This window comes from Sceloporus occidentalis, unplaced genomic scaffold, assembly GCF_023333645.1.
Source record: "Sceloporus occidentalis isolate IW3139 unplaced genomic scaffold, rSceOcc1.0.p SCAF_8, whole genome shotgun sequence".
Lineage (NCBI taxonomy): Eukaryota > Metazoa > Chordata > Lepidosauria > Squamata > Phrynosomatidae > Sceloporus > Sceloporus occidentalis.
In genome coordinates, this window is record NW_028316988.1 from 5393228 (window position 1) to 5405718 (window position 12491).

General features: G+C 48.3%; 1 protein-coding gene across 1 annotated transcript; it reads left to right on the plus strand.

Annotated features, from left to right (window-relative positions):
• The first annotated feature begins 4900 nt into the window (after positions 1 to 4900).
• On the plus strand, positions 4901 to 11935 carry TAS1R3 (taste 1 receptor member 3). The gene is made up of 6 exons (XM_089536969.1): positions 4901 to 5079; positions 6098 to 6407; positions 6868 to 7647; positions 8890 to 9093; positions 10016 to 10136; positions 10945 to 11935. The coding sequence occupies exons 1-6, from the start codon at positions 4901 to 4903 to the stop codon at positions 11862 to 11864; spliced, it is 2514 nt and encodes an 837-aa protein (XP_089393095.1). The 3' UTR covers positions 11865 to 11935.
• The last annotated feature ends 556 nt before the right edge of the window (positions 11936 to 12491 follow it).

Consider the following 12491-nt stretch of genomic DNA (forward strand, 5'->3'; position numbering starts at 1 on the left):
TATTGTCTGTATATTATATATGTGTGCTAATGATACATGCTTGTGGCCATGTGGGTTGGTTGGGGGTGATGGGAATTGTAGTCCTCAAAAACGAAGAAGAAGTCAACCTTATCACAGCAAATTCATTGGGTATCTGTTGTCGTTGTTGTCGTGTGCCATGAAGCTGTTTCCGACTTATTGCGACTGTCCCTCATATATATATCTATATATATAATATGGGGTTGGCATGGCCCTCCCCTGAGGCTGAGAGAGTGTGACTTGTGAGTGTATATAATCATATATAACTGTGTATATAGAATTATGTATATGTGTGTGTGTAATAATTATAATATAATATTTATTTATTTATATGTTCGTCTTGTGCCTTCATACATGGTTTTATATATATATACACACATATACATACACATACACATGTATAATATTATACAGTTATATATATATATATATACACACACACACACATATATACATGTATTGTTTATATATATATATATACACATACATATATACACACACATATACATACACATGCATCCGCCCCTGACCTTTCTCCAAGGCTTGAACAGCAAGTTTCATCATGTCTCACAGCTGTCTCGCAGTGGATGCGCCATCGGCGTTTGAAGCTCAACATGTCCAAGACGGAGCTTCTTGTCTTTCCTCCTAAGCCCAACCTTCAACTCTCCTTTTCTGTCTCTGTGGACAACATTTCTATTCAACCAGTCCAGCAAGCCCGCAGTCTTGGTTTTATCTTTGACTCTTCTCTGTCGTGTATCCCTCAGATCCAGACCACAGCCAAGGCTTGTAGATTCTTCTTGTACAATATTGCCAAAATCCGACCATATCTCTCCGCCTCTACTGCCAAGATCCTGGTCCATGCCCTAGTGGTCTCACGACTGGATTACTGTAATGTCCTCCTGGCTGGGCTTCCTCTTTCTCACCTCCGTCCTTTACTCTCTGTTCAGCATTCAGCTGCACGCATTATCACTTCCACCCACCTCTCTGACCACATCTCTCCTGTGTTGGCATCCCTTCACTGGCTCCCCCTCCCTTTCCGCATTCAGTATAAGCTCCTGCTGTCCACGTTTAAAGCCCTCCATGGACTGGCCCCTCCCTACTTATCAGACCTTCTTTCTCCTCACCTTTCCACTCGGGCCCTCCGTTCTAGCAGTCAAGGTCTGCTGTCTCAGCCCAGGATTTCCTCTGCCCCATCCCAGATTCGCCCCTTTTCACTCGCTGCCCCTCACTCCGGGAACCTTCTTCCCCCACAAGCAAGAGCCATCACTTCTTTAACCAGCTTCAAAACGGAGTTGAAAACCATCCTGTTCAGAGAAGCCTTCCCAGGCATTGCATAATTGTCGCTCACTATTTGATGTTCTTGTGGTGCCTGTTTATTGAACCCTTTCCTGTATTGCTATGTACTGTATATGCATTATCCTACTTGAGAGTATGTATTTCCCCTGGAAGAAGATTAACCATCCATTATGAAGCCTCGCCCTCCCTCCAGTCCATCTGCCTTGGTCCAGGCCTTGGAGGTAGAGAGGAACTGCTGGACCTCTTACCCTTTCCCTCCACCACTCCCTTCTCCTTCTGTGTCATGTCTTTTTAGATTGTAAGCCCGAGGGCAAGGAATCGTCTAACTAAAAGATTGTATGTACAGCGCTGTGTAAATTTACAGCGCTTCATAAATAAAGGTTAATAATAATAATATATATATATATTATACACAGTCTTATATATAGAGAAACATTATATATATATATACACCGACATATATACCAGTTATATATATATATATATATATACACACACACATATATTATGAACACAGTTATATATGTATAATATATATAATTTTATTGGTGACTTGAATGTCAGTGTTGGGGGCCTTGGAGGACAGTTCCCATCATCCCCAGACAATGCAGACGGCATCAGCCTTTCTGTGCCCTGGGGCCCTCAAAACGCTTTGAAATGAAATTCCCATCATCCTCTGTCCCTCAGGGGCGGTGGCAGACATGTTTTCCCGGGGGATGATGGGAATTGTAGTGCGAAAGGGAGGCATTGCTGCTGCGCCACCTGCTGCCTTGCTCTCGGCCGCCCTCCGGTGGCGCCCTTTGCGCACTGCAGGATTCAGAGCTAAGGGCTGCGAGGCTTCTCTCGGGCGCCCTCTTGTGGAAGCCACCGGCTAGTGAGGAGCGCATCGTCGCAAAGGTCTTATCGCAATTCTGCTTTTGCGCTCTCTGTGTCTCGCAATTTCGCTCTCTCTCGGGCGCCCTCCTGTGGCTCAAACGGCGCGCTTCGGCCCCTTGACGCTTATAACTATAATTCTGATTCTTCCCTGTCCTGGGGCGCCCTCTGGTGGCGGAAAGGGAGCGTTGCTGGCTCATTCTTCTCCAAGTGGCTCTTTATTCCTGGATCCTGGGTTTGGGAGGCTCAGGACTTCCATCTTTGGGTCCATATTTACAACAACAACAACAACAATAATAATGAGGCAGGGGAGCCAAAGGCTTTGGGCCTTGGCATCCACCCTTCAGGATGGGAGGTGGGTTCCAGTCCTTGTGGCCCCAAGCCTTGCTTTTCTTTCCATGAGGCCAAGTCACATAAGGACCCCCTGGATCCCCAAATCCATGGATGCAATGGGATAGTATTAATATTAGTATTAGTATTGGTATGGGACCGTGGTATTCACTGGGGTTTGGTTCCGGGACTTTCCACAGATCCCGAAATCCATGGATGCTATGGGATATTATTAGTATTAGTATTAATATGGGGCCTTGGTATACACCAGGGGTAAGCAACCTTTTTGAGCCGGGGGCCGGGTTGGTGTCCCTCAGACAACCGGGGGGCCGAAGCCGGGGGGTGGAGCTTCCACCCCTGGGGGCGGGGCCGCATGCTGGGGGCGGAGCTTCCACCCCCAGGGGCGGAGCTTCCACCCCCAAGGGCCATGCCACCTCCTCTTTGCCGGCCCCTGACGGGGCCCCAGGCCCTGTCAGAGGCCAGGAAAGAGCCGGCGGGGACCGCCAGCGCAGGAGGCCTCCCCGTCTTTGCTGGCCCCTGACGCCAGGGCCCCGCTGCTGCCGTCGGAGCCCTCCTGGAGGACCCCTGCGATGGCAGCGGGCCTCCCAGAGGCCCATTGCCTTTGCTGGGGTCCTCCAGGAGGGCCCAAGGGACAGCAACTGGCCTCCCAGGGGCCCGCTGCTGCCGCTGGAACCCTCCTGGAGGGACCCTGCGACGACAACGGGCCTCCCAGGGGCCCGCTGCCGCCATTGGAGCCCTCCTGGAGGACCCCACTGAAGGCAACTGGCCTCCCAGGGGCCCGCTGCCACCGCCGGAGCCCTCCTGGAGGGCCCCAGCGACGGCAACTGGCCTCCCAGGGGCCCGCGGCCGCCGTTGTAGCCCTCCTGCAGGGAACTTGCGACGGCTACGGGCCTCCCAGGGGCCCGCTGCCGCCACTGGAGCCCTCCTGGAAGACCCCGGTGCAGGCAACGGGCCTCTGGGAGGCCCTCTGCCATCGCAGGAGCCCTCCTGGAGGGCCCCAGCGGCGGCAACTGGCCGCCCAGGGGCCCGCTGCCGTCGCAGGAGCCCTCCTGGAGGGCCCCAGCGGCGGCAACTGGCCTCCCAGGGGCCCGCTGTCGTCGCAGGAGCCCTCATGGAGGGCCCCAGCGGCGGCAACTCGCCGCCCAGGGGCCCGCTGCCGTCGCAGGAGCCCTCCTGGAGGGCCCCAGTGGCGGCAACGGGCCTCCCAGGGGCCCGCTGCCGTCGCAGGAGCCCTCCTGGAGGGCCCCAGCGGCGGCAACGGGCCTCCCAGAGGCCCGTTGCGGCTACTGGAGCCCCGTTTCGAGGCTCCGGAGGACGCAGCGGGCCTCCCAGAGGCCCGTTGCGGCTGCTGGAGCCCCGTTTCGGGGCTCCGGAGGACGCAGCGGACCTCCCAGAGGCCCGTTGCGGCTGCTGGAGCCCCGTTTCGAGGCTCCGGAGGTTGCAGCGGGCCTCCCAGAGGCCCGTTGCGGCTGCTGGAGCCCCGTTTCGGTGCTCCGGAGGCCGCAGCGGGCCTCGGAATGGGTGCCGCCATTTTGAAGGGCAAAATGGCGGCTGAAGCCGACGAAATCGGCGGCGATTGCGGCGGCGGGAGGGAGCGGGGGCCAGCGGAAAGGCGCCCGCGGGCCGGATCCAGCCCGCGGGCCAGAGGTTGCCGACCCCTGGTATACACACAGAAACATATATAATTAAATATACCTCGTTTTATATATATATATATATATATATATATATTTCTATTTATTATACACACACATATATAATATACACACACATATATAACAGTTATACACATAAAATTATATATATATATAAAATATATATATAATCTACTGATCTGTCTCATTGGATCGATCTCTCCCAAAGGGCCTGCAGTGCCCTGAGTTGATGATGGCCAAACTCTAAAATATTATTACTTTGTCTGTATTAAAAGGGTTTTTTAACAGCAGATAATTGCAGCTGCAAAGAACTTGGCAACTGTTGTACATGATGCTCCTGCACATGTTCCATGCTCGGGAACCACCTCTGGCACCTTGAATAAACTCTCTCCTCCACGAAGAAAACGGAGATCCGGGCCAGTGGTTTGCAAAGGAGCCCAACTCAGTGACGCACCGGGGAACATTTGATTAGGAGCAGGTGGTTAACTCAGTTCCCTTCTACTTCCATGTGAGCATGTGCAGGACATGCATGCATGCCATGCGCGCTTTGCTAAGCAAATCCCCTTGGACCATTTTCCGCCTGTTCCATCGATCACATTCGGCATTCTAAGTGGCTTTCCATCATCATCATCATCATCATCACTTCATCTCCTGTGTTTGTTTTTCAACTGTCCACAGAAAGACTGGTCTTAAGCTGAGAGGGAGACATGTCTGTGCTCTTTTTGCTTGGCATCAGTTTGGACTGGGCTTTGGCCCACGACCTTCGCTGCGTCTCTTCCCAGTTTAGAAAGCCTGGCGATTACATACTGGGCGGCTTGTTCCCTTTTACGGTTCTCACCCTCAATGTAACAGATCGGATCCTGCCTGATTTTTACAGCTGTGACAGGTAAGGTGGAATAAAATGCAAGCTAGCGATGTGAGGCTGCGGCAAAAATGCCTAACACCATCTATTTTCTTCCAATAAGAGTTCTCTTGCCTAACAGCCTAGTGGGTCTTTTTTTTGTTTGCTTGTTTTCATCTTCTATAGTTTATAAATATTTGTCAACCATGTTTAAATATATATATATATTATTGCTGTTATTATTTTTATTAAAATATTATTTTAATATTTATTAAATATTTATTATAAATAAAATATTCATTATTTTATTATATTTTATTAAAATATTATTTTAATATTTATTAAATATTTATTATAAATAAAATATTTATTATTTTATTATATTTTATTGAAATATTATTTTAATATTTATTAAATATTTATTATAAATAAAATATTTATTATTTTATTATATTTTATTGAAATATTATTTTAATATCTATAAAATATTTATTATAAATAAAATATTTATTATTGTATTATATTTTATTGAAATATTATTTTAATATTTATTAAATATTTATTACAAGTAAAATATTTATTATTTTATTTTATTTTCATTGACATATTTTAATATCTATTAAATATTCATTATAAATAAAATATTTATTATTTTATTATATTTTATTGAAATATTATTTTACTATTTATTAAATATTTATTACAAGTAAAATATTTATTATTCTATTTTTATTGAAATATTATTTTAATATCTATAAAATATTTATTACAAGTAAAATATGTATTATTTTATTTTATTTTTATTGAAATAATATTATTTTAGTATTCATAAAATATATATTATAAATAAAATATTTATTTATGATGACGATAATACTTTATTTATAGCCCACCCAATCACAAGGAATCCGGTTTATCATGCTTTATTTGGGCATGTCTGTTCGGGCCATAAAATACTGATAAATAGTCCTAAAGCCATATATAAGAGAAACACTGCCTCTGAGGATCTGAGAAAAGATCTTAGACCACCCACCCGCCTTAACCTTTGTCTTTGGTGCTCTCTCATGCGCAGGCTTTATGCGGCTGGGCTCATCTGGGCACTGGGCATGAAGTTTGCCGTGGAAGAGATCAACAACTCGACCACACTGCTTCCAGGCATCAAACTGGGCTATGAGCTCTTTGACAGCTGCATGGAGCCCATGGTGGTCCTCCAGCCCAGCCTGCTCTTCCTCTCCAAAATGCACACCAGCCGCATCCGGGTCTCTTGCAACTACACCGACTACCAGACCCAAGTGGTGGCCGTCATTGGTCCCCACAACTCTGAGCTCTGCATGGTGACGGCAAAGCTGTTTAGCTTCTTCCTGATCCCACAGGTAAAGTATTCTCTTTGGAATGAGTGGGTCAGGCCCCACCTGGAATATTGTGTCCAGTTCTGGGCACCACAATTCAAAAAGGACGTTGAGAAACTGGAGCCATGTGTCCAAAGGAGGGCGACTAAAACAGTGAAGGATGCTTTGATTGAGAGTTCCTGCATGGCAGAATGGGGTTGGACTGGATGACCCTTGAGGTCTATTCCAACTCTATGATCCCATGATTCTATGATTCTAGTACATTTAAAATGACAAAGAGCAGTTAGTAAAAGTACAGCATCCTCTTAAAAGCCCTTTCTCTTGCAGTCTGCCTGCAGCATTTAGGGCCAGCTTATCCTTTGCTTCAGGCAGCACAGTATCTTGGACCAGACCTGATCATGATGTTTGAAAGCAGGCCTTTCTTCTGAGTAGATATACATACAGCTGAACATTTGATGCAATAAATAATATTATTCCTCCCAAGGTGAGCTATGGAGCCACATCAGAAAAGCTCAACAACGCAGAACTCTACCCTTCCTTCTTCCGCACAGTGCCCAGAGACAAGATCCAGATCGAAGCCATCTCTGAACTCTTGCTTGCTTTCCAATGGAACTGGGTTGCGATCGTGGCCAGTGACGACGAATACGGCCGCGAAGGCCTGAGCCTCTTGTCCTCCATAGTCATCAACCAAAGCATTTGCATCGCCTACGAGGGACTCATCCCTGCAGACATGTCGCACGCCAACCTCCAAGAGAAGATGACCCAAACCATCCACTCCATCAATGAGACCAATGTCAACGTCATCATCCTGTTCTCCAAAGACCGACCGGTCCGAGAGTTCTTCAAAATGTGGTTCAAATTAGGATTGAATAAGAAGGTATGGCTAGCCACTGAAGCTTGGGTGATGTCCGATGTGGTCATCTCCTTAGACCGCGTCAGGGACATCGGGACGGTCATTGGCTTTGTCATCAAGGCAGGGAAGGTCCCTGCTTTTGAGGACTATGTCTCCAATCTCTTGGAACTGACCCGACAGGACACCTTCTGCCAGGCGTCCAGGGAGCAAGCGAAACAGTTGGGTCCCGACGTTCTGGGGCCACAGTGCCAGCAATGCGGCAACATTTCCCTCAGCAAAGTCACCGAAGTCCTGCAACATCGGCAGACCTTTGCCGTGTACACTGCAGTGTACGGAGTGGCTCATGCGCTCCACAAGGCGTTGCGCTGCCAACGTGGGCAGTGTCAGAAACTCGGCGTCAAGCCTTGGCAGGTATGTGGGAGGCATCTTCAGGGCGATCCGGCTGGTGTTAGAGGGATCTGACAGGTGCCCCCCAAGGAGACCATGCAAGTTCTGGACTGTGTTGCTAGACTGCAGCTCCCAGAATCCCCAATTATTGGCCATGCAAGTTGGGAGCATCCAGAAATTGGAATCCCAACAACAACTCAGGACCCAGAGCTGACTATCTGGGGGAGACGGGGGGGCAATAGCTCTCAAGCTAAGTGTTGGACCAGGTCTGGGAAGACTCAGATTGGAATGGCCATAGGCATTTCCTGGGCAGCAGGATGCTCCTCCTTGAGATTTCAGACCCAAATCCATCTGAGAAAATGGGGGTAATGCCCTTGTCGTGTCAAAAAGACGAAGGTCACTTGGAACTGCCACATGGGCCCAAAACAGACAGGCAAAACAGGCACCTTCCATGAAGTTTGGGGGAGCGGAGATTAGATGATGCACACCCCCAAATCATGGTGACGCTGTCCCAGGGCTGCCTTAGGCAGCCTCCAAAGGAGCAGATGCTATCTGCTTCTTTCCGCGGTCCATTTGGGACCCTGACAGTGGTCTCCTTGGGGCAATGAGGCTGGGAGTGGCTTCCAAAGGGTGCTCAGCATTGTCTCTTCTTCATCCTGGAGAGAAGTGACCAGTGGGGTGTCCAGTGGGGCTCTGTCCTGGGCCCAGTGCTATTCAACATCTTTATCAATGACTTGGAGGACAAAATTGGGGGCATACTTATCAAATTTGCATTAGCTAATACCTCAGAGGACAGGATCACAATTCAAAATGACCTGAATAGATTAGAAAGCTGGGCCAAAACTAACAAAATGCACTTCAACAAGATGCTGGATACCATTTCCAACACTTAATTCAGTTTTTGGGGCTACTTGCATGGACTCTCTGATCTATGCATTAGTTTCCCCTTTGCTTCCCAGCCCTTGTGGCCCCAGGACTCACCCTCCACTCTGCCCTGCATCCACCTTCTACCTACAAGAAAGGAGGCTCAGTTCAAACTTCTTCATCTCGTCTTCCTAAGGAAGCAAGAAGGAGCGATCCCCTCATATCAGCTTGATCTGGGAATAATCCCGTTGAACAACTTTGCTTGGTACTTAATGCATAATGACACAACCAGAGATCATCCCTAAGTCTCAAGTTTTGGTCAAGAAACCTGAGGACCTGGGATGATCCTGAACTGGCATCAATGGTCAAATGCTTTTAGAACGGTGTGTTCTGTCTGTGCAGCTGCTGGAGAAGCTGAACGGCATCCATTTCAGTATCCACAACCAGTCTTTCCATTTTGATGAGCATCACAGCATCAACATGGGCTACGAAGTCATGTGGTGGAGCTGGCCCAATAAGCGCATTAAGCATGTCAGCATCGGAGACTTCCATGGCAAGCTGAGCATCGACAAATCCAAGGTCCATTTTCATACTGGAGATCAAAAGGTGAGAACAACCAAGTGCTGCTAAGAACTTAGAAAGCTATATTGTGCAACCAAGGTAGCTGGGGCATTCTGGGAGTTGTAGCATTACAAAACAAACAAACAAACTAGGGTCTTGGGAGAGCACTCACAAATTGAATTCAATGGGGAAATCAGTGTAGGATAATTGATACCAGGTTTTCCCCCAAGATTTGCGTTATTGGCAGTGCGAAGAACCAAAGCGAACAGACCGAGGGTTAAACTCTATATGCCTTGAGCATGCTTTGAATACATGCACATCGCCGGCGGCATGTTTGTTTGAGTGCTAGCAGGTGTGTGAGCAACCCAACTCCCGGAGATGCACACAGATGCCGTTCCATAGTGTGAATAACAAACCTGGAATGCCCAATAACATCCAAACAATGATATCTTTATCCTGCCAACCAAAATGCACAATTACATGTTGCAAACTTTCAAAGTCACGCTGGCTTCTTCATCATCAGGCGAACGGGAGAAAGAAATGGAAGATGTTAGTCCTCGGCCTGCATTGGAATGGGCAAATGAGGTTATTCTCATTGCTCTGCTAAACATAATGACATCTGAATGACTTCTAGGAAGAGAGCCCCGAACTCACTGGAGAAAAAGGTGGGATAGAAATGCAAGTTGTTGGCCTGTTACAGACTGCCCAAATAAAGTTGCTTCGGGTCTCTTTGGAGGTATGCTATTTAAATGACGCATGGGTCCTAAGAGTCCGGAGGTCGCGCCAAAGCCACACTCCATTCCTAAGCACTGCAGAGCAGCTTTTGGTGCAGCTTCCGGATTCTTAGGATGCATGCATCATTTAAACAGCATGCCTCCAAAGAGACCCAAAGCAGATTTATTTTGGCAGTCTGGAACAGGCCGTTGTAAACAAACATGAACCAGTTTCAGTCCCCTGTTCTATTTAGGCACCGCTGTCGGAGTGTCGGACTACATGTTCACCGGGGCAGATCCGTCGAATGAAGGGGTTCCACCTCTGCTGTTACGACTGCATTGACTGTGAGAGCGGCACTTTCTACAGTTCCTCAGGTGAGAAGAGCATCCTTGCACCACTGTCTCTGCATTCAGGGACAACAGCTTTTGGGGACAGGAGAAAAGGCTGGATTCCCATAGAATCATAGAGTTGGAGGAGACCCCAAGGGCCATCCAGTCCAACCCCATTCTGCCATGCAGGAACTCTTCATCAAAGCATCCCCGACAGATGGCCATCCAGCCTCTGTTTAAAGACCTCCAAGGAAGGAGACTCCACTACACTCCGAGGGAGTTTGTTCCACTGTCGAACAGCCCTTACTCTCAGGAAGTTCCTACTAATACTGAGCTGAAGTCTCTTTTCCTACAGCTTGCATCCATTGCTCCATTGGGTCCTGTTCTCTGGAGCAGCAGAAAACAAGCTTGCTCCCTCCTCATTAGGACATCCCTTCAAATATTTAAACAGGGCTATCATATCACCTGTTCTAAGAGTGATACCTTCTTGAACTACATCTGTCTATCTAAGGCCTTTGTTTCTCAATGCTTGACCTACCAGGGTTTCCAAGGTGTGGTTTGAGCCTTGGAGCATGACTCTGGAGACCAGGATTGGGATCCTTGTTCAGCCATGGAAACCCAGTGGGTAGATGTTGGGTAGCTCTCTCTGTTTCATCCTTAGAGGATGAAGGCCCTTCCAGAAACCTTGTGATAACTTTGACTTAGGGTCGCCATAGGCCAGAAATGACTTGAACCCACAACAGCAACACAAAGGAGCTTTCCCCCCCGCTAAAACTAAAATTTGCCGTTGTTTTTTAAATTGCCAGCCAGAACAATACCAGAGTGTTTGCCTATTTCTGGTCCTTTCTTCCAGGCGACTCAACTTGCACCCCATGCCCTGAGCACCAGTGGTCTCCGCAACGCAGCACTCGGTGTTATGACCGAAGTGAGAAATACATCTTCTGGTCCGACCTGATGGCCATCTGCTTACTGGGCCTGTTGCTTGTTATCTTGGCGCTCATCTGCCTTTCAGGGGCGCTGTTCCTAAAGAACATCCAGACGCCGGTAGTGCAAGCGGCTGGAGGCGGCCAGGGCCCCTTGGGACTCTTCGGCTTGGCCATGATGTGCATCAGTACCATCCTCTACATTGGCAAGCCCACCCCCATCATCTGCCAAATGCAGCAACCGTCGTTCGCCCTGTGCCTCAACCTTTGTTTCTCCACCATCTCGGCCAAAGCCCTTCAGATCATGTTGGCGCATGACTTCGCCGACGGCCGACCAAACTGCCTCCACACCTTCATCAGGAGACGTTCCTGGGCCTTTGTGGCTGGGTCCTTCCTGGTGGAGCTCTCGCTCTGCTTAGTGTACTTCTATGGCACCCCATCTGTCCTGATCAAGAACTATAAGCTCTTGCCCACCGAAGTCCTCCTCCAATGCCAGGTCCAGCATTGGGGCAACTTTGCCATAATCCATGGGCAAAACAGCATCTTGGCATTCATCTCTTTCCTTTCCACTTTCATGGTGCAGTCGTCTCCCAAGAAGTACAATATTGCCCGGAGCATCACCTTTGCCATGATCACTTACTTCCTCTCCTTGATCATCTTTATACCCGTCTATGCCACTGTTAAGCAAGTGATCCAACCAGCCATACAGATCAGTGCCATGTTACAGTGTACCCTTGGGATACTTGCGTCTTATTACCTCCCGAAATGCTACATCCTTCATTTTAAGCCGGAATGGAACACGCAGGACTATTTTCAAGATTATACCCAGGAGAAAGATACCCAAAATTAGCTCCTTTGAGACAGGAAGGGCCATTTGGCCACTGCTCCGGAGAGGGAAGAAATAGCACCATTTGTCTTAAGAGCCTGCTTTAAATGTGTTTGCATTAAGAAAATCTTTGTTTTTAAATTCAAATTCAGAGAAGGAATCACTGGTGTAGATGATACAAAACTAAATGGACGGATGGCTGAGCTGATATTGGGCTCATATCCCATCATCCTCACAAGTCACAGCATGTGGGGGGGTATTAGAGGACAGTTCCCATCATCCTCATAAGGTTTAGAATGTAGGAGGGGTCTTGGAGGACAGTTTCCATCATCCTCACAAGGCTCAGCATGTGGGGGGGTCTTGGAGGGCAGTTCCCATAATCTTCACAAGGTTTAGCATGTGGGGGGGTCTTGGAGGACAGTTCCCATCATCCTCACAAGGCTCAGTATGTGGGGGGTCTTGGAGGACAGTTCCCATCATCCTCACAAGGCACAGCATGTGGGGGGGGTCTTGGAGGACAGTTCCCATCATCCCCAGACCATGCAGAGGTTGGGGAGGCCTCCCTGCAGCCTGTCTGTGCCCTTGGCCCCCTGAGGCCCCTTTCTGGAGACCCCCAGATGCTTGAGCCCTCCTCCTCCAGGACCAAGGGCA